This window comes from Mizuhopecten yessoensis, unplaced genomic scaffold (assembly GCF_002113885.1).
Source record: "Mizuhopecten yessoensis strain PY_sf001 unplaced genomic scaffold, ASM211388v2 scaffold716215, whole genome shotgun sequence".
In the NCBI taxonomy this organism is placed as follows: Eukaryota; Metazoa; Mollusca; class Bivalvia; order Pectinida; family Pectinidae; genus Mizuhopecten; species Mizuhopecten yessoensis.
Genome location: NW_018480005.1, coordinates 185,481 through 212,806, shown reverse-complemented (window position 1 = coordinate 212,806; position 27,326 = coordinate 185,481). Strand labels below are relative to the sequence as shown.

At 36.3% G+C, this 27,326-nt stretch overlaps 3 protein-coding genes across 3 annotated transcripts; all 3 read right to left on the bottom strand.

Moving 5' to 3' along the window:
- Positions 1-3,076: 3,076 nt before the first annotated feature.
- LOC110442127 lies at positions 3,077-10,763 on the bottom strand. Its single transcript, XM_021485587.1, has 4 exons — positions 10,405-10,763; positions 10,079-10,215; positions 3,418-4,314; positions 3,077-3,315 (listed from the first exon to the last, which is right to left on the bottom strand). The coding sequence occupies exons 1-4, from the start codon at positions 10,761-10,763 to the stop codon at positions 3,077-3,079; spliced, it is 1,632 nt and encodes a 543-aa protein (XP_021341262.1).
- Positions 10,764-11,813: 1,050 nt separating this feature from the next.
- LOC110442132 lies at positions 11,814-14,917 on the bottom strand. Its single transcript, XM_021485596.1, has 3 exons — positions 14,667-14,917; positions 14,126-14,332; positions 11,814-13,554 (listed from the first exon to the last, which is right to left on the bottom strand). Exons 1-3 carry the CDS (start codon positions 14,824-14,826, stop codon positions 12,446-12,448), a joined length of 1,476 nt encoding a protein of 491 aa, XP_021341271.1. The 5' UTR covers positions 14,827-14,917; the 3' UTR covers positions 11,814-12,445.
- Positions 14,918-18,042: 3,125 nt separating this feature from the next.
- Positions 18,043-21,246, bottom strand: LOC110442126. The gene is made up of 3 exons (XM_021485586.1): positions 21,159-21,246; positions 18,777-19,170; positions 18,043-18,655 (listed from the first exon to the last, which is right to left on the bottom strand). The coding sequence occupies exons 1-3, from the start codon at positions 21,244-21,246 to the stop codon at positions 18,043-18,045; spliced, it is 1,095 nt and encodes a 364-aa protein (XP_021341261.1).
- Between the last annotated feature and the right edge of the window lie 6,080 nt (positions 21,247-27,326).

The following is a 27,326-nucleotide window of genomic DNA, read 5'->3' as shown; positions in this document are numbered from 1 at the left end:
ATACTAGGATCAAGGGCTACCAAGTTTGTTTAAATGTATGACCTTGAATCATATTCAAGGTCATAAGGAGCAAATATGTTTAAAATATTTCCACATCTTGTTCTGAATAACCAAAAGGCTCAGGATGTTGATATTTAGTCAGTAGCATGCTGGGATCAAGGACTACTATGTTTGTTAAAGTGAATGACTTTGACTTATATTCAAGGTCACAGGGGTCAAATATGTTTAAATCTTTAAACGACATCTTCTGAATAACCATGGGTCCCAGGATGTTGATACTTAGCAAGTTGCATCCTGAGATGAAAGGCTATAAAATTTGTTCAACATAATGACTTTGTTAGACTTTCAATCACAGGGGTGAAATGTTTAAAAAAAAAAAAAATAACAGGTTCTTTTGAATGAATTTTAATCATAAATACTGATATTTTATTTTGCCTGTAGCTTTATTATAGATCACTTTTAAGGTTACAAGTGTGAGATTTATACCAGGTGAGCGATGCAGGCCCATTGGGCCTCTTGTTACAAATTCTGGTATGTCTCGGCCAGGGGACAGAACCCAAAGCCTTCTTCACCGGGGCGAATGCTCAACTAAAGGCCAAAAGTGAGGCATTGTCAATGGAGACATTAGGAAGAAGAAAGTTGTTTAGAAAGAAGAGAAAAGATAGATCCAAAATTGAGTCGCCTCTTACGATCATGCAATGTGGTATATTTACTGTGACAGTGTAATACACTCATAAATGTGGTATATTTACTGTGACAGTGTAATACACTCATAAATGTAGTGTATTTACTGTGACAGTGTAATACACTCATAAATGTACTATATTTACTGTGACAGTGTAATACACTCATAAATGTAGTTTATTTTCTGTGACAGTGTAATACACTTTTAAATGTAGTATATTTACTGTGACAGTGTAATACACTCATAAATGTAGTATATTTATTGTGACAGTGTAATACACTTATAAATGTAGTATATTTACTGTGACCGTGTTATACACTTATAAATGTAGTATATTTACTGTGACAGTGTAATACACTTATAAATGTAGTATATTTACTGTGACAGTGTCCTACACTTATAAATGTGGTATATTTACTGTGACAGTGTAATACACTTATAAATGTAGTATATTTACTGTGACAGTGTAATAGACTTATAAATGTAGTATATTTACTGTGACAGTGTCCTACACTTATAAATGTGGTATATTTACTGTGACAGTGTAATAAACTTATAAATGTAGTATATTTACTGTGACAGTGTAATAGACTTATAAATGTAGTATATTTACTGTGACAGTGTCCTACACTCATAAATGTGGTATATTTACTGTGACAGTGTAATTCCCTCATAAATGTAGTGTATTTACTGTGACAGTGTAATAAACTTATAAATGTAGTATATTTACTGTGACAGTGTCCTACACTTATAAATGTGGTATATTTACTGTGACAGTGTAATACACTTATAAACGTAGTGTATTTACTGTGACAGTGTAATACACTTATAAATGTACTATATTTACTGTGACAGTATAATACACTTATAAATGTAGTATATTTTCTGTGACAGTCTAATACACTTAAAAAGGTAGTTTATTTACTGTGACAGTCCAATACACTTAGTAATAAAACATATTTACAAAAAATCTTAAAAATACATTACAACATTATAATGCAACATATATCTACTACTACAATGATATATAAATATGTGTCCCTTAAACGTTATACACTAATTCAAAATGATAATATTACATTGTTTCAGGGAAAATGTATTTTTTCTTTACAAATATACCATATATCCAGTTATTTTCATGGTTCTCAATTTTCAAGCTAGAATTCTGTTGAGCAACATAGCGCTCCGTATGTTAATTGTTGTCAAGCATGACGTCGTTAGAACCTGGCATCAAATATTACGCTACTCTTTTCCGCACGTTTTCGGGTCACAGTTATCTTTTCATCATTTTATTTAAAAAAAATGTTATATATAGAAAATTAACAAGTTTTACCGTTGAAATACCACATATATTTCACTTGTATGACACTATACCGATATTTTCACTTGTGCTTTCCACCTGTGAAAAATATCGGTATTGTGCCATTCTCGTAAAATATGTATTGTATTCAGTGGGAAACAATTAAATATCCTCCACATATAGGTCACTGTGACCTTAATTTCTAGGTCAAAGGTCAAATAAGTACCAAGCAAGTACGAATATTGGCTGATAAGTACATATGTAAGTTCACAAAAACTTAAGTTGGTTATCTACTACAGTACCAAGCAAGTACGAATATTGGCTGATAAGTACATATGTAAGGTCACAAAAACTTAAGTTGGTTATCTACTACAGTAGAGAGCCAATTATCCAAACATTACAGGATATATCTTAAATATAGAAGATTGGTCGTTCAGATAACCATTGACACAATTTTAAAGCTACTTATTTATCAGAGGACACGACCGAGGTTTGGTAAGAAGATTATGGTTAGGTAAAAAGGTTATGTACAAGATATATCATACACTATGGAGTAACATCAACTTCTAGACTTTTTAGATTTTGGACATTTTCAAGGTCAAAGTCACGACTTTCCAGCCACAACTTATCTGATTGACCCATTTTCAAGCCACAACTTATCTGTTTGTCCCATTATTCAGCCACAACTTATCTGTTTGTCCCACTTTCCAGCCAGTGATTTAGAGGTTGTTTTTATATTTCTATATAAAAGTGTTACAGTTAATCTGGATGTCTCACACTATAGACTGTAGACCATATATAGATACATTAGTTCATTTCAGTGATTTAGTAACAAATATAGTTTGCTTTAACAAAATTGTTCCCCACACAGACTTTCATGAGAATGAATTATTAATCACACTAGAATGTCGACTATTTTTTCTCTGATGATCATAATAACAAAAAAATCACTAGAATGTTGAAAAGATTTTCTCAAGTGATTATGATGACGTACAATCAGGGTAGAATGTTGCCTGGTTGTTTATTGTGGTCAGTTTGTGGTCTGATTCTCTGTTGTCATGATAACTATACCTACTAGCTTTACAGTATTGTCACAGGAGTCGCACACTGTTGTACTGTAGTAGTTTAACATTCCTCAAACCAAACTCTGCCCACAGGACATCCTCCCTGTCTACACCTACAGCCCATGCACAGTTTGCGTCTGTGTGTATGATCCTGAGGAACTCCCAACGTCCACTGATGAGTAGGAGTCTGTTGTTGTTTAAGTTCCCTATGCTAATGTTTCCCACACTGTCATACACCACACTCCTGGGGTTGAATGGTTCAGCTCCTTTATGTGATGATTGTTTGTATGTTCTGGGGATGTCACCTCTATATACAAACAGTTCCTTGAAATCAGTGTCCATAACAATAACATGTTTTATCCAATTACCACCATCACCCTTATAATTCCTATCAACCACTGCGATATTGTGAGTGACAGGACACTCTGAGATCCTCCATGGTGAACACACTAATGGCTTCCCAATCCCTGTAGAACTTCTAGTCAGTACCATTTGACCTTGTGTGGTAAATTTGGAGATGTTGTTGGTCATCCCCACAATGACATAGTTACTGGCAGTAACACAGGTACACATGGGTCTCTCCTTGGTGCTGAATCTGTGTGACAGTTGTCCTGATACCAGCTCCATGATGTTGTTTTCTGTATCACAGACCCACAATGTTTGTGATGTTGGTGACATACTTAGGTTGTTGATTTTAGTTTTGTGTTTGACCTCTTGTATTACTTTCCCCCTCCTGTCCAGGAGAGTTAATGTTTTACTGTAACACACACTGGTCCACACCTGACCATCAATGGTGGGGCATATGGAATCAATACCAACGGGAGACTCCCACTCCTCCAACACTTTGGTCTGTGGCAGTAGTTTGTACATAGTCACTGCCTTCTTTCCTTTTGGTTCTGACTGTTGTGATGTAGAGGATGGTTTCTGACCACCAGATGTTCTGACTGACCCGTCCTGGTCAGTTGAAGCTTGACCTTGATATAACGCAGTAATTTTCCCAAAGGCCAGTTCTAGGTGATGTTGAGGATTTTTGTTTGGAGTGAAACTGGCAGTACCCAGGACAGATTTTACAGGGAAACTTATTTGGGAATGAATTTCACATCCTTTGTCGTAGATTTCTATGTGAGAACCTTGCTGGAGTGCTGCTTTGCATTCTTGAATTTGCTGTCTGAGTTGCTTGTCGTACATTTCAAGGTCCTGTTTGTATTTTTGTATTAGTTTGGTATTATCCTCCTCCGTTTTATGAAAAAGAGAGAGTGTCTGTGCTGTAAGCAAGTGGAGGTCTTGTTTTAATTTGTCTGTTTGCATTTTCAGCTTGTGTGAAAGTTTCTCAAAATTGCTGGTGTTGTCTTTAAGTAGTGTGTCAGTAGATGTGATATATTCCATACGTTAGGTCATTTTGTTCAGTTCTGTCAATAAAGTTTTGAATGTCTTGTTTCTTTGTAGGAGTAATTTTGATGAATTCACAAACGTCATGGCCTTTGTGAGTAGATAACAGACATTTAAGACAAACAAGTGTATCACATTTTTCACAGTAAAGTTCCAATGGTCTCCCCTTATGTTCAGTACAAGTACGGAGAGGGATTTGACCTATGGGTGTTGCCATGTTGATGAAAAAATTGAGGAAGAGGCAAGAAAATCTATAAATAGACTCAAACAACTTGTCTATTATAACTGATATTGAATAACAGTCACAAAATAGACTTTTTTTGATGTCTCTAAATCTTGACTTTATACCGAGCTCCAATCCAGGCACCATGTGTTCATAACACATAATTGTAAAGACACTAAAGTATAGCTACCTGATGCTCACTGATGTGAGTTACTCCAAGCCTCAGGATGTCAACATCAAGGAAACACAGGTACATATTGTAGTTGTTTATATCCGAAGTATTTGATTCCTTGTCCAGGTAAATATCCAATACCATATTGTGTTAATTAGTTATTCTTGCTCAGATACATTTGAAATGTTCCAAGGAGGCATTTCTGTTTAATGTCTGTTGATAGTACGTTTCTCATTGTTAATACAATGTCCAAACTGAATACGCCTATCCAGCAGCACAAAGTCCAAACTACCCAGCCAGCATTTACAATCTACCTGAGCAGGTGTGTATCTATTTAAAAAATAGTACTTCCCTGTTGTGGACATCCTGTAATATACAGTAAAGCCTTACTATACTGATACCTGATCTTAAGGACAACCTGTATTATACAGTAAGTCCTTACTATACTGACACCTGGTCTTAAGGACAACCTGTAATATACAGTAAAGCCTTACTATACTGACACCTGGTCTTAAGGACAACCTGTATTATACAGTAAGTCCTGACTATACTTACACCTGGTCTTAAGGACAACCTGCATTATACAGTAAATCATGCCTTTAATGACACCGGACTTTAAGTCGTTATTAAACGGAGAAATACAATCTTCGTGATAATTTTTTAAAAGTTCACTCATACTGTTTTAAACTACATGTATCTACTTAAAATAGAACATTACTATATGGCAAGCCAACTTAACATTTATTCAAGGAGCAATGTCGATCCTGTATTTCATCGAATTATATAAGATATCTTATATAGCATATGAGATATCTTATATACTATATAAGATATCTTATATAGAAATTAAATGAGATGATATATAAGATATCTTACATGATATATAAGATATCTTATATCGTATATAAGATATCTCATTTTTTTTGTAAAATTTGAACACAGGTCTACCAATGGAGACTGGGAGATGTATACATAGTTGTGATGTAATGACCACATGTAGTAAACACTAACTTTATTGTTGGTACTTCATGTGACATTGCCTTTTAAATGTAGCTATAATCAACTGTCTATATTCTTTGGATTGCATAATGTAAATGCATCTATATGTTATTAGCTCACCTGCCTGAAGGGCAAGTGAGCTTATGCCATGGTGCGGCGTCCGTCGTCCGTCCGTCGTCGTCCGTCGTACGTCCGTCGTCGTGCGTCAACTTTTCCTTTAAACAACTTCCTCTGAAGAACTAAAATGTATAGAGTCATGATATTTGGCTGAAAGCTTCGTTGATAGGAGTTTGACAAAGTTTGAGAATGAAAATGACCTTGACCTACTTTCAAGGTCACAGGGGTCAAATGTGTCAAACACTTCAAACGACTTCTTCTGAAGAACTGAAAGGTATAGAATCTTCATATTTAACAAGTAGCTTCCTAAGATGGAGCCTATTAAAGTTTGAGAATGAAAATGACCTTGACCTACTTTCAATGTCACAGGGGTCAAATGTGTCAAACACTTCAAACGACTTCTTCTGAAGAACTGAAAGGTATAGAATCTTCATATTTAACAAGTAGCTTCCTAACATGGAGCCTATTGAAGTTTGAGAATGAAAATGACCTTGACCTACTTTCAATGTCACAGGGGTCAAATGTGTCAAACACTTCAAACGACTTCTTCTGAAGAACTGAAAGGTAAAGAATCTTCATATTTAACAAGTAGCTTCCTAACATGGAGCCTATTAAAGTTTAAGAATGAAAATGACCTTGACCTACTTTCAATGTCACAGGGGTCAAATGTGTCAAACACTTCAAACGACTTATTCTGAAGAACTGAAAGGTATAGAATCTTCATATTTAGCTGGTTGCTTCCTGTGATAAAGTCAGACAAAGTTTGAAACTGAAAATGACCTTGACCTACTTACAAGGTCACAGGGGACAAATATGTCAAACAGTTAAACGACTTCTTCTGAACAATCTATAGATTTATAATATTTGGCTGGTAGCTTCCTGGGAAGGAGCCGACAAAGTTTACGAGTGAAATATTTGAAGTACAGGATAAATTTTAATGAGAATATTTTGCTTGATATTCAGGTGAGCGATACAGGCTCTCTGGGCCTCTTGTTTTCATTTTATATGTGTTGTAACCTGTCTATCTTATATATATGTATACAATATGCTGATGGCACAAATGTCTTGTTGCTAAATAAGAAGATAAGAATATGACCATTTTCTAGATTAATAAATTGCAGTTATGATAAAAACATGATGTTATGCATGTTCTTATGATATTCAAGAAAAAATGCGTTACAGATAAACGGTAATCTTTGAAGTTGAAACAGTGTTCGTAGTGGTGTCTAACAGACAACATTTATTTCTCGGAGACGTGTATATGTATAAACGTCAGACACGAAACCACCTGGCCATTTACTCATCCGTGTATAATCTTTAAAAAACAGACTGTAGTTAGAAGTACTGTAAATCGGTATTTTTTCTTATTCTGAGACGAATATCAATAGTTCAATCAAGTAATGCTAATTATACCGATTTCTCGTGCAATTATGTATCGTTTGCTCTCACAGCGAAAACAATCAGTCGAGGAATGCTATGGTATGTGTGTTTGTTATTGTTTTGAACCAAAGAATTATAGTCATACTTACTCGGGGCGGCGATGTATCATGGGCAACAGTCTCCATACTGTATAACACTGGCTGTTGCAGGGACGTTATCCACACACAAACAAAACTTATTCGGGGATTTGCAAAGATATATGGCTATATTCGTTTCTCTAATGCCAGTGCACATATCTTGACCGTGTACTCTTATGAAACACAAACAAGTATCATTGGCATGTATTAAAACAGACAACCTGTACTATATTGACTTTAAGGCTAACGATACATGTGGTTTCATAATATTTATTTACCATCGCATCTTATTCATATGACTATAAACTGCCAACTGGAAAAAATCATAACAGGAAACTATGAATGCCATCCCAGAGCAGAGTAATACTTAAATGCATGATATAATACATTGTAGTTTTATTAATTTGGATATTTTACCAGATCGTGTTTAAATTTAATAGGTTGTTTACTTATCATGTAATTGTTTTCATGCAATGTTGCAACTTGTACTATAACAATATTTGTTTTACATGTATGAATTGAAAGAAAAATATTAAAAACAAATATCTATACATTGTAAGCTATACATATGTAACATAACTCACCTGAGCTAATAACATGTATTTTTAGGTCACCTGAGCTTTAGCTCAAGTGACCTATTGCTACCCGTCTTCGTCCGTCGCGATCGTCGTCCGTCGTCCATCGTCCGTTGTCCGTTAACATTTTACATTTTCAACTTAAGCTGAAATTCTGGCAAAGGGATTTCATTAATATTTCATGGGAAGGTTACTGACATCTCCCTGACCAAGTGTTGTTATTTTTCGAGTCGATCAGAAATTCAATATGGCCGCCACGGCCGCAATTTTGAAAAACTATTACAAACTTAGTCAAGTTCTGCTGGGCCGATTGAACTAAAAGTTGATAGGAATGATCGACTCATGGTCCTGACAAAGTGTTGTTATTTTTCGGGTCAATCAGAAATCCAATATGGCCGCCTCGGCCGCCATTTTGAAAAACTATTTCAAACTTAAAGTCACGTTCTGCTAGGCCGATTGAACTGAAACTTTGTAGGAATGATCGACTCATGGTCCTGACAAAGTGTTGTTATTTTTCAGGTCAATCAGATATCCAATATGGCCGCCACGGCCGTCATTTTGAAAAACTATTTCAAACTTAAAATCAAGTTCTGCTAGGCGGATTGAACTAAAAGTTGGTAGGAATGATGGACTCATGGTCCTGACAAAGTGTTGTTATTTTTCAGGTCAATCAGAAATCCAATATGGCCGCCACGGCCGCCATTTTGAAAAACTATTTCAAACTTAAAGTCAAGTTCTGCTAGGCCGATTGAACTGAAACTTTGTAGGAATGATCGACTCATGGTCCTGACAAAGTGTTGTTATTTTTCGGGTCGATCAGAAATCCAATATGGCCGCCACGGCCGCCATTTTGAAAAACTATTTCAAACTTAAAGTCAAGTTCTGCTAGGCCGATTGAACTGAAACTTTGTAGGAATGATCGACTCATGGTCCTGACAAAGTGTTGTTATTTTTCGGGTCGATCAGAAATCCAATATGGCCGCCACGGCCGCCAATTTGAAAAACTATTTCAAACTTAAAGTCAAGTTCTACTAGGCCGATTGAACTGAAACTTTGTAGGAATGATCGACTCATGGTACTGACAATTTCTTTTTTCTTTTCGGGTCGATCAGAAATACAATTTGGCTGCCATGGCCGCTATTTTGAAAATAGCTATTTCAAACTTAAAAACAAGTTTTAATAGGCCGATCTAACTGAAAATCGGTCTAGCAATGATCAGCTCATAGTCCTGACAAACTTAAGTTAACGTTATACTTTACAATGTTTTACTCAAATTGGTACATATTTCAACAACAAAAATAAATACTGTAGGACTCAGGTGACCGTTAAGGCCCATGGGCCTCTTGTTATATAAAAGTTTTGCTGGTACCTCAAATATTAAAATCTGCAATTATGGTAAAAATATAATGTGTGCGATCACAAATTTAGCATAAACGCACATGTGCACACGCATACTACGTGTGTGATGGGTTTTCATACAACACATGTTGTATCGTCTAAGCACCATCATGTTGCAGAAGTTCACACCCTTTTATTATGAAACAGTAACGTGTGGCCTTTTTAAATAGTATTCCCGGAATCTTTTAAATACCGCCGATTGAGATCTCCTCTTTTTCACAATTTCCTTCGGTTCCGGTTTTTGGAAAACACCTCTTTCGTCCTCTCCAATGCTGTTTGATTTTCTAAGTTCGAAAGAACCTCTAGTGTCATTGACAGTAAATGTTTTCAGTGTCAGATTTCCTGGCAGAAGTAGCTTCGGAAGTGCACACGCCTGTCTATACGATACCTGTGGGGTTTCTTTTCCAGCTGAATGACTCACAACAGGCTCTTTCCTACCGACGTTTACCGGAGGAAGTCTTACTGTGAATCTGACATGATTGGTCTGTTTTCCTATTCGTTTTGTTGACGTCCTTAATGTGTAAGGCATGTTTCCTTTAACTGAACTAGGAACATCCTGATGTTTATATTTGGAATGTGAGTCAATGCCCTGCAACGACAATTTTGTGATTTTACTAGAATTGCATGCATCTCCCTCACTTGCCCCAGTGGGGTCATTTCTGTTCTTCCCTTTACTTTGTTCTTCCTCCTCTGGCGCATCTACTACGACCGTGTTTCCATTAAGACCGTCATTTGTTAACGATGTATCCAGAGCTTGGTATTCCGATTTCTGAATTCTAGGTCGATTATTTTCAAGCCATGATTTGGAATTATCCCGAGGTGAACATTTTTCATCACTCTTGACAATTTCCTGATTTTTTTTCTTGTGTTTCCTCTTTTCTTGTTTTTTAATGTTCACTTTTCTATATCCTCTTTTAAAATGTGTGTGTTCAAAATTTGAATCTGATTTGTGTTCCGTAGCATACACTTCTTGCACTCCTGTCTCTACCCTCGTACATGTCTCTTCCAGTTCTATTTTTGACATTTGAGTTTCTATTTCTTCTGAGATGAGTTGCCATGTACAAGTGCTCATAGATGGTATTTTGCGTATGGTACGCAATCTCATTGTATCTAGCGCTGTTCGTGAGATCCTCTTGGCTGTCATCTCAGCTGATGGTGAGTGTTTGGAACGTTTCTTTCTTTTGTTTTTCCTTTTAGCTTTTTGATAATCATATCCGTCCTGGAGTGGGGCCAGGCTATGACAGGTATCTCTCTTCTTAACCTGAATTTCTCGAAATTCTTGATAAGTTTCTCCAAAGTTCTCACCAAGTTCGGTAGACGCCATTACGCACTTGCCTTCTACATTGATGTCTACGTATAGTTAGTATTGGGTTTCCTCAACAAATGACAGTAGTATATTCCGCTTGAATGACTATTTTAAATGTTTTAGTTTGACTAATCTACCTGTAAATACTCACAGTACAAACCATTCAAAACTTGCTTATCAATGACAATGTGTAGACATTTTAATTATGTCTTTTCCGGTAATTATTTTCGCTTTTCACTCATAACAAAGGACACTACAACAATGATGATGACACACTAGCACAACGCCTTATCAAGGTACAAAACATTTGAGCTAGGTTATTTACTCTACTTAGGTTATCAGGGTGTAAAATTAACGTTACACGTACATCTATATATATATATGTGTGGGGGATTGTACATTTGAATAGGTTATAAGGTTCATATCGTTTGACCACGTAACATCTTTTGTCAGCTGTTCTATTGTAACAATAAATGCTAAAGAAAAACGAATGAAATCTAGATAAAAATACACAGACTATATGATGAGATATTGTATACTGCATTTAGGTTTAAAGGTGAAATACAAGTTAATAAAGTGAAATACGGATTAAACAAAAAAAATCAAACTCGGAGTCTTGTTAACCAAGAGACATAAGGCTCGTGTGTTCAAATGAAAGAACGCATACATACTATACAGACATAAATATATATTGATTAATGTCTGTTAAAACACTATCAGGAGAGTGTTAACTAAATACTTGGGTGCATTATTATTATATTTTTTATTAGCAAAGTACAGATTTGTCTTAACTATTATTGTTAAACTCGATCCACACTTAGATTTCTATAGTAAAGATTCCTTACAACTCTTTCCCTCAGCTCTACAGAAAATGTACCCTTAAAAATTAAACGTAATTCATATTCTAAATCGCCACCATTACACACATATATACACAGTGTAGTTCTAAGAATATTTCACGACGTCCAATGTTCTTTGTATGTATTATGTGTAGATAATCTTAACCTTACCATCATGCAAGTTTAAGTAATAGGTAAAACACAAGGAAATTACGCAGGCAAAAGTTCAAACGTGAACTATTTCAAATTTAATGACTTCAACCATTGAAAACATTGGCATTTTTTTACGATTACGTTTTTGTTTTCATTGCATTTTCCCATGGCCACATCGGCAATTATTTAATAAATGAAAGTTCATTTTCACTACGGTCAGGTATATCTAAATGATGTATTTGTCACCAGTGAAAAATAAAACTTTCCCGGATTTAAACCAATAAAAATACAGAATACAAAAGCTATGAATATCATAACCAGTCAGAAAGCTTGAAATGTGCATTGTCTCCTTGATTGTAACGTCATCGAACTACGACATCATAAACTGAAGCCCAGTCCCACAATGTGAATGGAAGCACTCGTGTTGTTTTTGACAGGGTCTATTTTCATTTTGAAGTTATCAATTATAATCATAACGTTTAAGGTTTCTCCGTTGAATTTCATTTATCTTTTTTTTCTGCCGCAGTCATGAAATATACACATGACAAGTCTGACGTCATTTTTATTTTAACATTTTGAGCACAATTAAGATACGAAATTTATAAAAAAGAAATACTTTTATTTTTTTGCTTCTGTTTTTTGATTTCCTTTTTTTTCTCCAATTAGACACAATTACGCGCAAGTTAATTGTGTCTTTAACATGTTTGTCTATCTTCGTCTCCGTATATACAGTGCCACGCCCAGAATCATAGCGAGCACGGCCATCCCGAGGGTGACGGTGTGTCCCCAACGGACACACTTCATCCCATAACAGTACACTTCCCCAGGGTTTGATATCGCCGCGTCGTAGAGCGCACCAAAAGCCTCCTGGGCACCTAGACCAACCAACGATGATGCCAGAAGGGCGATTCCCCAGTTACGACCGAGGTTATTGATGCTGAACATTTCACTCATGACAGCTGGAGCGATTGACCAAATGAATCCTTGTCCAATCCCGTTCACCACTGTGGCAGTGACAAGCGTCGGGTAATTGTCGGCCAACCCTACCGCGAGACCCTGGCAAATAATAAACGTCGTTACCCCCGCAATGAGGATCCCAAGACGGGGTAACCTTTGTTGATAGCGGTCAGAAATCACACCAACCGCGGCACTGATGACAGCGTTGGTGATGGGAATGACCAGAACGATGTCGGCGTTATGACTGTCCAATTTCAGTGCTGACGTGGTCTGTGTTAGGGCGATTGTGTAAACCAGACCAACAACAGACGCCAAAGTAAATAACCACGTCAGCAACTGATAGTCCAGTGTAGTGAGGATAGTTAATATTGACACCTCATCAGAACTTTGATCAACATTGGAAACCACTGATTCTGTAGCAGATGCCTTTGTCTCAATCGCATTTTCAGAAATTTGGATGTCATTAGACACTACAATATCATCGGAGATTGCTGATTTATCATCGTCACCTATGAAGCATTTGTTGTCAATTTGAACGCCGTCGTTACGCACGTCATGTACACTTACATCCGGTATCGTTTTGTCTGTGGTCTCAATACGAGGATACACTCGCATGAAGGCAACACACAGAATATCGATGACCACAAAACACACGGCGAACACCGCCATTAAGGTGGAAAAACTGTCGGCACTCTTTGGGTCATCTTTCCCAATTACATGGAAATAAAATGTTGCGAATACTGATGGGCTGCCCGCAAAAAACGCGTTGAGGATACCAACGATTTTCCCTCGGTGTTTTGGATGAAAGTTTATGACGTTCGTGTTGAGGGCGACCATATAGGTGAACACAGAACCAATACCTGCAACAGAACATATACAGGAAATGTTAAAGAAAACTTTTAACTATTATAGTATTTAATATGTAAGGACAAAATCCAGGAGTTTGTTAGGTAGGTAGGTAGGGACTGTCCCAATCACCTGCTCTCTGGATTGGCACACGTGATAGTTTGCTTTAATTTATTAATTTATTATGCATAATAGCTGTTCTTAACAAAATTATGATATGGTCTATATATTTTAACATTAAGATGATTGATCCCTGTTATGTAACTATATGTTTTTATACTGTGTAACTATATACTTGTACGATATAATTGTGATATATGACACTATAATAAACAAAATTGACTTGACATACTGAAAAGCATTATCACACCATCTTAAACATTGATAAGTTATTAATAGTGTAGCCGATAGCTTGTAGTCAGGTAAACGCATATAGGTATTTTACAACACTAGCAGTAAAATGTAAAAATAACACTTATTCCGCTAAACTCTAACCGTTATCTGTCATTAATAAAATTAATGGAAAAAAAAACATGCCACCCGTTACATAACACATATCTGTAATTCTTTACAACCAGCACTCACCACAAAGGAAGAAATATATCGCCATGAGCCAGCTACGCGAGCTGTAGAACGCGATAGACCTGGTGGTACTCCATAGAAGAAGGTATGCGGCCAGGGACAGAACCAGCCCCGCCCCCGAACACCATTGGGGTCCGAATCTGTCGTAGAACATTCCCGGCAGGAACCCAATCCCAAGGCCGATGTTAAGGAACGACGATTGAAGCTGAACTGGAAAAAAAGGTTTTTCTAAGCAAAACGTCACTAACAGTCTCTTTGTCAACAATTAAAAGCATCGAGGCACACGAAAGACGACAACATGGGTCAACATCATGGGATTATCGCCTACTTATGTATTGCTCACAAGGAAACTGGTATAATAAGAAAGAAAATGAAGTCGACATAAATCAGATAACAAGAAATGAGGGCATACCAAGCAAAAGGCATTCAGTCATGTACCTTCACTCAAATTATGGAAATTATGTACATCACCAACATTTATGTAGGGAAATTCGATAATGATGACTTTGTAAATCGTGGTTTTGTGTTAATTACTAAGTCTTACCCTCTTTGGCGGTGAAGTTGAATGTGGTTTTGAGAGCATCTTCGTAGGAGTTGAACACGAATAAAGACCCAGACACAAACTTGGCGGCACATCCAATCGCCAGTCCAATCCACTTCATCACGGTAAAGTACCGTGCCGACCTCTGATCCGCCATTGTCATTCAGAAGGAATCTATTCCGTGTAGATGTACCCAGATAGCCCAATGTAACAATGTTTTCGTCAGTGTGTTGTTAGGTTTATACGTGTAGTAATATGATAAGACCTTGTTTTAGTAACACAACCTTCCAGACATCAAGGTCGGACGTTGCTTATTTACAGAGAGATGGAGCTACCGGGCGACTTTATCACTGTCTACCCCGTAATAATCGTTTGACTAGGAGTTAGTGTTGACTGATATACATGTTTATCTCATGACCTTTTAAAGTACACACTTTTATCATTGTGTACGCCTAAACAACAACTCCTTTGGATTCATTATAGTTTACAATGTGTTTTGTTTTTTATAACGTAAACACCGATCTGCAGCGGAAAAGTTCGGAATATAAATGTTAATTTTCAATTTTACATTTCCTTTTGAATCGGTACATGTATTCTTATACAAAAGAACTGTTTTATGTAGTTTGAAAAATCATTTCACTCTCAGACACAACATTATTACAAGAAATACCACGCCGGTCATATACGTCTTCGTAAACTTGAAATACAACTCAATTCAGACTATACACCAGTCGCTAATATTGAACTTTACTTACGTGTCTAACATGACCAGCGGGAACACATTACTTCAAAGCTAAAAAATAAGCATAACAATTTGAACTTTTCGATCGTGAACTTTCTTTTTCTTGAGAGTGTTACGTTTCTGCTTATGCTTTCGTCGAATTCTGTCACACAAATATGTAACACACAGTTTGGAAAAATGGAGATTTCAGTGTTCGCCATCATAATCTCATTGGCATTGTCTTTTCCCGTGTTTCATATGAACATTGATGTTTTTCATTATTCTCAATAGTGTTCTTTGCAGTATTATTGTCACTAGCCCGGTTCTCTATTGGAGAACGTGACATTACTTAGATAAAACTTAGACTTGCATTGCAGGTGTTGTCAATGAAGCAGAATATTACTTTCTCTGAATATCTGTGTATTACTTCGTGTTTTCCTGGTAATATTTCCTTTGTTTATATTTTACACTTATTTTTTATTGATTTTTAGCTCGGATAACGGTTTTTCGCTCTGTGGAACTCTCTTGGCATCTTTGAAGAGATCTTGCAGATATGTTGAAAAGAATCGGACTAATAAGAGTCATTCATGTAGGAAAGGGATATACACATCGATGTTAAGATCCAGTGAGGTTGAAATATATACCTTGTTATTAAATTGACAGTTATTGATAGACGTAATGGTCAGATAATGGGACAGAGTATAGTTTATAATAAGTGGGTTTATTTTCTTTGTCTTTTGTCTAATTGATGAACGCTATGTCCAGGTACTGGCCGCAGGTCTGTGGTTTTTCTTCGGGAACTTCGGCTTTCCTCCACCACCAAAACCTGGCACGTCCTTAAATGACCATAGCTGTTAATAGGACATAAAACACAAACAAACCATAACAAATGTCCAGAACTTTTGTTTATATACTTGTTCAATAATTAAATTATAAATACAAAGCTTTATTAAACAATGGTGCCTGTGGCGAGGGAATTGAAGTGCGCACGTTTAGCGGGTATCTGGATGTTCTATTTATAGATAGGATATCACTGATACCCAGTCCACATGGATGCTAAATTCCGCAATATGAATTAAGGGAAGGGACAGAAAATCGACAATGAGACACGATTGAAGACAACAAAAAGAATGTCATACCGCTTATGGTGAAGCAGATCAGGAATAAGCTGTAATCCGTCTTCATGTTTGGCCAATAACATAAGACTCGGCCCCTTCGGTCGAGATAGGAATCAAAATTTCAAATGTTAGCTGCTTCTGACTAATGACATCTGCGGTTTCAGCAATTTAGATATTATATTAATAAATTATATGGTAAACTATTTACTGATATTTCCGAATATTTAATCATTTATTAATAAATTATGAATTATCCAAACATTCATAAAGAACCACATTAATCCAGGCCAATTATTTTACGGACTTGTGAAGATCAATTCAAAACCAGATCAAACATGTAAAAGGTTGTTTATCGTCTATCTATTATATCTAACCATTGGCTTTCGGGGACTGTTTATCCTAGACCTAAACATGTGTATTATGTCACAATCTATGAGCTTATAATTGCTTGCATATTGTTCTTAATAGAACAGGAGGATTCTCAACCAAGCAGGAAAGAGATACTTTTTACTACTCTTCAATTATTTCACAATTTCCACTTTTGTTTAGCAATGTACTAGTTTAAAATGTGTGAGAAAAATGGAAAACAAATCCAAGAACTTGCGTTGAAATTGATAAAACGTAATTATATTTCATCTTTTAAATATCATTTAAGGTCTTCCAGTGCTACCCTTTTATATGTAAAGAGTTTGAAAGATATGGCATGCGAAGTATTTTAATTGAACAGTAGATCTCTCCTTGATATTCAAGATTTAGCGAAGCAAAAATACCACTCCTTCAGGAATGAAAAACACGATAAATATCCTAGCAGTGAACGCTGTAAACACTCTTTTGATGAAGCCCGTCCGTGAACTGTCATAACTAAGGAAATATGAATCTCATCCGGAATTCCGGAAGCTAATTCACGCATGGTACGCCCTTATTGTGCTGTTCCATATGTACTGAAAGTTTTTGTACAGTCCTCTGTTTAAGTTTGTTTGGAACATCTCTTTGAGTTTTTATGTTGGTTGCCCTAATGTGCTTGTATCATTGCTTTGTTTGTGTTTCTGCATTTGTCGTCCTATGTCACTGTAGTTATGGTTAAAGACCTAGTACTGGAGGGCTGCCCAGAATGTTTGGATGTTGCTTTGTATAATTATCACATTAGTGTATGGCCAAATGACTTGTTAGCTAGGTGATACTCGACCACCTGTCCTCTGAGCTAATATGCTTTGTTTGCTTTGCCTCATTGTACTTGTAATATACCGTTGTTAAATTTCATATTGTCCTTTCTTTTGTGCTGTAGAATTGCTTTATTCCTATTTTATTTATATATACCTATACATAACTACTGAAAGTAGTTCAAAGCTTAATTATAACAGAAAGCAAATATAACAGAGCATGGAATACAATAATAATAATATGTTTTTTATACCGAATGTTCGTGTATCTAGCAAGTACTTCTAAGGCTATGAAGCAGATCTATCTCCTTCTCCGTACATACAGAGTCACACCTAAAATCATAGCGAGTACGACCATCCCGAGGATTACGGCGTGTCCCTCACGAACATACTTCATTCCATAACAGTACACTTCCCCAGGGATGGATATCGTCGCGTCGTAAAAAAAACTCTAGGGCTGCACAACCTACCAGCGAAGACATCAGCAGAGCGATGCCCCAATTGCGACCAAGGTTCTTGATGCTGAACATTTCACTCATGACCACCGGAGATATGGACCAAATGATGCTTTGTCCCACCCCGTTTATCAGTGAAGCAGTAACAAGTGCCTGGTATTTGTCACCCAGTCCTATCACTAGACCCTGGCAAATAATAAACGCCACAGTTCCCATTGTGAGGAGACACATTCGGGGAACTCTTTGGTGAAAATGATCAGAAATTATCCCGATGGCGGCGCTGATAACAGCATTGATGATTGGAATTATTAGAACGATTAACGCGTTTTGACTGTCCATTCCTGATGCCGCCGTAGTCTGTAAGAGGGTAATCAAGAAAACCTGACCAACTGCAGACGTTAACGTAAATATCAACGTCAGGAGCTGAAAGTCAAGTGTGATGAGGAAAGTTAATAAAGACGTACCATCTGACCATGTGGTGTCATCTGGAACTACTAAATCTATATCAGATGCCTTTGTATCACCAATATTCTCGGAACTTTGGATGGCGTTCGTCATATTATTTTCACCAACAATATATCTGTTGTACGCTGGTGTGCCGCTTTTATGCGTGTCAGCTGACCTCAATTCCGGTATAATGGGGTCAGTGAGCTCCATACGTGGAAACATTCGCATAAATGCGATGGATGACTTCCGTACTATTTTTAACGCCCTCGAGGCTTTTATCGTACGGTTGTTCACACAGGCTTTCTGCCCTGACATCAGATATGATGTTGTCTATGGGTTTAACACGTGGATACACTCGCAAAAACGCAATACACAAAATTTCCAGGACCACAAAACACACATTGAACACAATCATCAGCGTGGAAAAACTGTCGCCACTCTTAGGGTCCTTCTTCCCAATTACATGGAAATACAATGCCGCGAAAACCGACGAACTGCCTGCAAAAGAAGCGCTGAGGATGCCCACGATTTTTCCGCGGTGTTTTGGGTGGAAGTTGATGGCGTTGGTATTGAGGGCAACCATGTAATTGAACAAAGAACCAAGACCTGTAATAAAACAAATTGACTTTATTGTGAAACCAGTTAGTACTGATATTCTTAACAAATAAGTTTAAATGATATATTGAGGCTTTGATTCATTAAATATATTATCAAAGTTTCAGATCTCTAGATATTCTTTAACCAAATAAATAAAATACTATATTTCACATTAGGACTCTAAAGACATGCACTGGAATACAGCAGGTGAAAATACCGGCAGTGAAGTCTGTAAGGTATGGACAAAACGTACTATCTTCAGAGGAATAATAGTACTTGTATAAATCGTTTCGGAATTCCGAAGGCCGATTCACACCTCACGTGGCCTCATTGGTGATGAACTGTTTGCTGAACTATTATTCAACTATTTTCCTTTCTCTGCATACTCGCATTTCTAACAATGTGTATTTTAATTTAATGTGCAATATTGTTCAGTATCGCCTTTTGGTTTGCACCTTGCCATGAACGTGACAATTTTTCATATGCTTTATCGAAAAAATAGTTTTTCAGAACTAATGGCTCAATGTTAAATATACACAGCTAAAATCAACGATAAATGTAACAGAGTAACACATACAAAGCGTACATAATTACCACAGATAATAAGCATCAGAAATTGACTTATAAATCGAAGGATTATATCACAATTGTACTCGTATAACACACAGCTATTTTTAACGCTATAGGAATATGTCTATTTCCTTCTTAAAAACAGTGCTACGCCCAGAATCATAGCGAGCACGTCCATCCCGAGGGTGACAGCGTGTCCCCCAGGGACATACTTCATCCCATAACAATACACATCCCCAGGGTTTGATATCGCCGCATCTTAGAGCACACCAAAAGCCTCCTGGGCACCTAGATCAACCAACGATGATGCCAGAAGGGCGATTCCCCAGTTACGGCCGAGGTTATTGATGCTGAACTTTTTTTATTCATGACAGCCGTAGAGATGGATCAAATGATGCCCTGCCCCACCCCGTTTATCACTTTGGCAGTGACAAGAAGCGGGTATGTCGGCAAACCTTACCACAAAACCCTGGCAAATAACAAACTACACAGGGCCTAATCAGTTAAGACAGCTGTCAAAATCATATATACATTCGTCCAACTGCACTCTAATACTGCAGGCAGTCCGGGGAACGGGTAACATGTTTATGTTAAAATGGGGTCAACAAGATGACTCAGCTGGTAGCCCCCTTCGTCTCTGTTCATCAAATCCAATTCCCTCCTAACCCAGATGGATTCTTTGATTTTCCTGACTTTCCAGTTGTCCTCCCTTTCAAGCTATTTAGAGTTGTTCTAGTCTATGAAATGGTTGTGTGTGTTAGAAGGTCTATAATGGATGATTTATTGCATTGTTTCTCCGATGTTTTCCTTGTATTTCTAGTGAAGACTTGCTGTTGCATGGCTTCAACGTCTTTCTGGTGTTCTTTTAGGTGTATCCCAAATTTCCGATCAGTTTACCTGACGTATGTAAGGTTGAAGCTGTTGCAAGGACCGTTCAAGCACCGTATTAACATAACAAATACCAAAGAAATCCGCCAGATATCTTTAAGTGATTGTTTTGTATTAATATTAAGCAAGCTCTCATAAAGAAAAGTGTGAAAGCGAGAATGAAAGTATTGTATACGTAAAACTATAAAATGACCGACAAGTGACACGTCATCTATGGACGACATCTTTCTATAATCTGAACTGTTTAACACATGAGTCGAAACAAATAATTCAAGGATTGAATTGATTCTATTCAAATTCAAACCGTCATGAACATGGACAAAATACCGTTCAACACTGACCTTTACATTTTAAATGTTTAGGTATTTTTAACCTAAATGCATATACATGTCCTTGAAGAAATTGATGTCACATGTTTGTTTTGCAAAGATTAATGTCACATTTATTGATTTTAAGAATGTCAATGAAAAATAAAAAACCGATGGATTTTCTTATTAATTAATTGATTGCTTTACGGTTCCATCACTTACATTAATTACTGCGCGAATCCGTCTTGGCATAACGTGGATTAGTTTCTTCAAAAAGTCCCCTTAGAGAGCATACCACTGAGGCTGGATTTCCTTCCATAGTTCACGCTTTTGATAGGAAATTTCTTGGAAATGCTTCTTTTCCTGTCGTTCCCTATGTTCTCAATGGGATTCAAGTCAGGGCTGTTTCCGGGCCACGGTAGTATCTCGATTCCCTAGGTGCTGAAAAAGTGTTTCGACGACACTGAATTATGACAAGGAGACAAGTCCTGTTGTATAATGTATTCCTTGTTTGGAAAAATCAGACACTCCGAGATGATATCTACATCATTTACAATTTCCGTCTGGTATCTAGGAGAATTTAAGATTCCTTCGTACTTTTTCAAAACGCCAACCATTTTGGCAATTGAAGATTCCCCAACACGAAACACTGGTAGGATGTTTCACAATAAACTATAAAATCTTTCAACAATATATTGACAACACAGAGCTGAATTCTTCTAGCAGATGTTTTCTTTTATTATTACATGAACCTAAGAGTCATCATAACATTTAAGTTAATACATTGCTAATGTTTAAAAGATATTTGTGAAATCATTTTGGGTGGCAAATACGATTTTAGAAAAATATAGCGATCGGTTATTATACTTTATTATAGCATATATTGTAAAAATGCAGCGATTACTTTTCAAACACATCTTCGAACAAACAAATTTACATTACATTTATGAATAACCACGTGACATCAGTTTCTTCATAGAGCTGTATACCTTTATATTTTCGATATTAATGTGTGTGTGTCGTCAGTGCAAACGAGATTCCTGGAACAGCTTAACGTCACCAAAATGTTTCTAACGATTTTCTGATTTTTGAGATCTAATCAGCATTGCCTGATTTATTTATAAATAATCAGCGTATTTCCTTATATCATGTGGGTGTGTAGTAGGAACACGTTCACATTTGGAAAAAAATAATTTGAAAAGTTTTTTATTACTATTTCATGATATGTTTTACTAATATTTCTAATTCCTAATTATATATTCAACCATAATATACACAAACATGTAAATTATATCTATTCTACATTATAAAAATTTAATTAAATGTCTAGTCATTTCTACTGAAGTATCTATAAGACCATGTGACCACTCCTTTATTTACAAATGACTGTAAAAGAATAATCAATCACTGCTCAAATACGGGGAGACTTTCTGAAAAGCGTTATGCGTATATGGTTCGTTTGGAATTCTACTACGTTTGCGATGAAACGGCACTTTTCATTGATAAATAAGCATGGAATATTGGACGATAGACCCTACGCGTGCATGTTTTTTTTGCCATCAGACTAACGCTCTCAAAAAACCTCCCTCAGCAAATCTACCGGTAAACAAGTGAGTCGTGGGTCTGGTTTAATTTGTCGAATAAAGGTATCCCCCATGTTTTTGAGGATTTGCTAGCGGGCAAATGTTTTTTACTTAAAACCTGTCAAGCTCACGATGAGAATGTTCCGCTGAACTAACCGCGAAGGTGACTTGAAATAGTCTTTGTAAATCTGCGAAATGCCTATTTCCTGTGTTGACGAGCGATGTCTATAGATTGGTGGATTTGATTGATTGAAATGAACATCTGGTGTAAAACATGACGTCAGTGTTGACCTTTTATCGCCTGTCTATCAAATGGCGATTGAAAATGATAAACAGATCAACCGCTCACAGGGTCAGAGTTGATAAAAACAAGCAGATTGTAGTGAAACAAAGACATAATAGTGATCACATGACAAATGCTAGCGCGAGTTAGAACAGCCGGATTTCTATAATCAGATTTGCTGGGTCACCTAACTTATCATAGGCATATGGACAATAACTGTCATTACTTTTTACTAGGTAGAATAGATATAATCGATGTATGATTGTACACTTTGGTGAAATATATAACTCGGGATTCGATAATGTTTGAAAAAACATTGGGGTTGGTTAGAGGTGAATTGCTTTAAACGTTTTCGAGAGGATTTGAATCCGCGTTTTGGAAAAGACATTTGCAAGATATTTAAATTAGCGACCGTCTCTCCTCACCAATTCACGCTATAATATATATCTCTCGATATGATATCGATTTTGAATTATAATTCTCGGAATAAGATATCTGATGTCTAAATAGTTTGGGAAACATTGATGATCGGTTAAACATGAAGAATTTGGCTGGTAACGTTTAATCGGGACAAAACTGATGTACTTTATTTTCTCCAGTAGAAATGACGTAGATGCATTATTAGAATTAGAATTTGACGGGAACATTTTAGACTTTTCAGATAGTCACAAGCATTTAGGTGTTACTCTCAACTCCAGTGTCAAATGGGGGGATCATATAGAAGCGATGTATTCTTCAGTTATGAAAAAAAATGTCTTAAAAAAAATTAAAATTTCTATTAAAACGAAACGCCCTATTAAGAATTTACCGAACCTTTATTTTACCTATTTTAGAATATACATGCGAATTGTGGGATGGATGCTCTAGTTTCGAATCAGAAAAGTTGGAAAAAGCCCAACGTGAAGCCGCTCGAATTATAACAGGTCTGCCATCATATGCTAGCATATATTCTTTAAATTTTGAAACAGGTTTAGAAACATTGTCTGCTAGAAGAAAAAGAAGAAAGCTTCAACTCTTGTTTAAAATGCATGCTAATCAAACACCAGACTGTACAAGATCTAGTTCGCTATCCTTATCGAAACAGAAATGATAATAGAATCCCGTATTTCAAAATATCAACAACAAACTCTTCTTTTTTAGCGTCCACTCTTCGCTGTTGGAATACCCTCGACAACTCTATTAGGTCATCAGCTTCATTGAATATCTTTAAAAATTCCCTGAAACCCAACGATCAATTTATTCCTCCTTCGTACTTTGGTAACGGCGACCATAGGTTAAATGTTATTCACACGAAGCTTAGACACCGTTGCAGTTATCAAAATTATGACTTATTCCGTGTGAACCTTGTGGAAACCCCTAGCTGTATTTGTGGACATATTTGTGAAAATATTTATCACTTTTTCTTTCAATGTCGCCGTTACAGTATTGAAAGAAACATTCTTTTTCAGCGAGTAAATTATTTGAGTTTAGAGGTACTATGTGATTTAGATTTGCTTTTATTTGGAAATGAAGACTTGTCGCGTGACACAAATTCGGAAGTCTTTTTATATGTTCATAATTTCATTATTAAAGAAAAGGGCACGACGCTATTTATTTACTTATTTATTTAATTGTTTCAATTTCATTATCCGATGTTACTGTAATATTGTGCTATTACTTATTCAACTGCTAAGATAACATTGTTGGCCGAGCTGGTATTATTAAGATGAAAGACTACGGAAAAGAGGATCTGCGTGATTACGAAAGAGGAAAGTTTTTCAGGATTGAAATGAACAATTTGTAGTGCGTAATGAATGTGTTTATAGTCCAACTGGGTTAACATTGTTATAAGCTTGATAAGTTTGTTATATAACATTGTTATAAGTTTGTTATCTTAATCTAGAGTTTTAATCATGAAATACTAAAATACTAAAATCTCTCTCTCTATCTCTCTCTCTCAAGTATGTGTTTGTTGTAAATTAATTTATGTATTATTAGAAATTGCATATATTTATATGTTGTAAAGCAGTATGGAAAGGGCGTTTATAAGTTGCAATAACTTGTGCCCAATCCTTTTGTAATTATATTGCAATATAATATGTTTAAACTAAAAACTGTAGAATTTTGGTGACGTTAAGCTGGTCTAGTAATCTCGTTTGCACTGACAACACAGACACATTTGGTGACATTAGGCTGTTCCAGTAATCTCGTTTGCACTGACAACACAGACACATTTGGTGACATTAAGGTGTTCCAGTAATCTCGTTTGCATTGACGCCACAGTCACATTTGGTGACATTAAGCTGTTCCAGTAATCTCGTTTGCATTGACGCCACAGACACATTTGGTGACATTAAGCTGTTCCAGTAATCTCGTTTGCACTGACGCCACAGACACATTTGGTGACATTAAGCTGTTACAGTAATCTCGTTTGCACTGACGCCACAGTCACTTTTAGTGACGTTAAGTTTATTTTGAAAATATACGGAAATATATGTATTTAGGTCAAAAGTACCTTAACATTTAAATTTTCAATATAAGGATTGAACGGCATTTTGTCAATGTACCTGATTGTATGAAATAGAAAAGAATTAATTCAATCCTTAAATTATTTATATCGGATCTTGTGTATTTTGGAACAGCTCAGATTATAGAAAGATGGTGTCGATACAAGAAGGGGTCACTTCTCGGGTAATTTATAGTTTATCTGTCGGAGTTATTTTGTATTGGTTATGGTAATACTGCCCTGAAACGGTCCTTGGCAGCACAACTTAATTTTGATATCATTCATTTTATTTAACAACAAAATAATGCCGTTTTGCTGTTAAACTAACCGATTACATACTTCTTCTTGGTGATAATTGTAAAAAAAGGTATACAAACAATATTTTTATGTTTGCATTTGTTATTTATTCACCTTTTTTTTACTTTCTTATCCCATTTTTAATTTTCAAATACCATCATATGTTATGACAGTGTTGGTTTCTATCCCTAAATATTCCTCAAGTGTCTTTAAACCTAAGAAATGAACCTACTTCAGACATACGTTTATACACATGTCTGTTACCTTCATTAATCCCTACTCAAACTAAAACGGTTATACTGTCAATCAAAGTGAGTTGTTTGATGCTATTTTTCATAATTTCATTGAGATTTCAATTATAATTTTATCCAGGAAATATATTCCAGGTTGACAAATATAGTTCCATGCATGCTTTGGTTACCAAACACTCTAGGTAACATGTATTGAACTCAAATATATATTACGTTGCATTTCTGTTCTTTGAATGATTGAATGTGGTCCGTTCTGAAGTTTATTTAAGACTTAATAGTCGTTAGTTTCGGGTCTGAGAAGTATTTTGTCTAAGAATTTGCCAGATTAAGACAACAGGATTGCTATAAATAACATACACCATTCCTTAGAAAGCCGGTAACAAATGTGCGTATTTAATTGATAGCAGAGCTCATCAAATTCTGCAAATATCGATGCTTTCAAACATTTCCTTTAAAAATAAAGATACAGGAGTTAACATAACATCATCAATGAAAAAACTGATATCACATTTCAATGGTTTGATAACAGGAGACACGGTAGTCTATTGGTAGGACGCCGGGCTCGTGACCGAAGGGTTGCGGATTCGAGTCACGCAAGATACTTTACTCCGCTGGTAACAGTCTACTCAGCTATACATGAGTATGTGGTTTGGCAGTGCTAGAATTGAAGAATGCTAGCAGTGAGCGCCGAAATGGCAGCACCGGCTGTATGCGCCCCATGGAATTGAGAAAGATATTGGTTAGTTGCAAAGGCCCGATAACCAAGGATAATAATTTTTTAACTGCTTTGAGACGACCTACAAACTAGGTTGTGATGAAGCGGTATATGAGAACCATGAACTATTATTTTTATTATTATTATATAATATGTAAGGGTTATACTTAACCAGACAGGGTCTAGCTTTGGATTGCGCTCTGACATGCTTTCGTCCCTTGTCTTAGCAACTGTGAATTACCTAACTAATCAGGAAAAAAGCTGAAATCCGACAACTGGTGCTTTGGAAAAGATAACTGTACTCCTATACCTGTGTTCTGGGTCCGATAAAATTTAACCGAGCGGAAGATCACTTTTCCAATGCAAATCATACAAACTGGGGACATGATGTCCGGGCTAATATCTAGGGCAACGTAGTTGTTCCAGTTTATAGACGCTGCTCAATGACCACGTGTTGGTGCATTAAAGCACTTCGGTGTATGTATTGTTATACTTAATATAGTTTACATCGGGCAGTAAATGTCTCAGAAGACACTGATTGAGGGGTTCATGTTGGAAATGTTAACAATTAAAACTGTTTTACAAAATCTACAGCTAATAACTTTGATTTAAATCTCAAGCTCAAAAGTCGGAGCAAATAAAGTCGACCTAGTTTTATTTTGTGAATACTTGAAAAATAAAGAATTTTGTGCGGAATTGATTTATTTTGATATTTTCTGTCCTAACTATGGCCTCCGCTCTTAACCTTTAAATGACATATGACTATCCCTACAGGTAGCTTGTGC

Excerpts from the sequence above, each read along its gene's own strand:
- LOC110442132 (XM_021485596.1), bottom strand. The coding sequence starts at position 14,826 with ATGACAATGGCGGATCAGAGGTCGGCACGGTACTTTACCGTGATGAAG. Across the intron at positions 14,333-14,666 it reads CAACTTCACCGCCAAAGAGG|TTCAGCTTCAATCGTCGTTC; the intron begins GTAAGACTTAGT and ends CTTTTTTTCCAG. Across the intron at positions 13,555-14,125 it reads GATATATTTCTTCCTTTGTG|GTATTGGTTCTGTGTTCACC; the intron begins GTGAGTGCTGGT and ends GTTCTGTTGCAG.
- LOC110442127 (XM_021485587.1), bottom strand. The coding sequence starts at position 10,763 with ATGGCGTCTACCGAACTTGGTGAGAACTTTGGAGAAACTTATCAAGAA. Across the intron at positions 10,216-10,404 it reads GAGACAGGAGTGCAAGAAGT|AATTCAGAAATCGGAATACC; the intron begins GTATGCTACGGA and ends TAATCGACCTAG. Across the intron at positions 3,316-3,417 it reads GAATTATAAGGGTGATGGTG|GAGCTGAACCATTCAACCCC; the intron begins GTAATTGGATAA and ends CATCACATAAAG.
- LOC110442126 (XM_021485586.1), bottom strand. The coding sequence starts at position 21,246 with ATGGAAGGAAATCCAGCCTCAGTGGTATGCTCTCTAAGGGGACTTTTT. Across the intron at positions 19,171-21,158 it reads TGCCAAGACGGATTCGCGCA|GTCTTGGTTCTTTGTTCAAT; the intron begins GTAATTAATGTA and ends GTTTTATTACAG. Across the intron at positions 18,656-18,776 it reads ATTTATGCGAATGTTTCCAC|TTCCGAGAATATTGGTGATA; the intron begins GTATGGAGCTCA and ends CGCCATCCAAAG.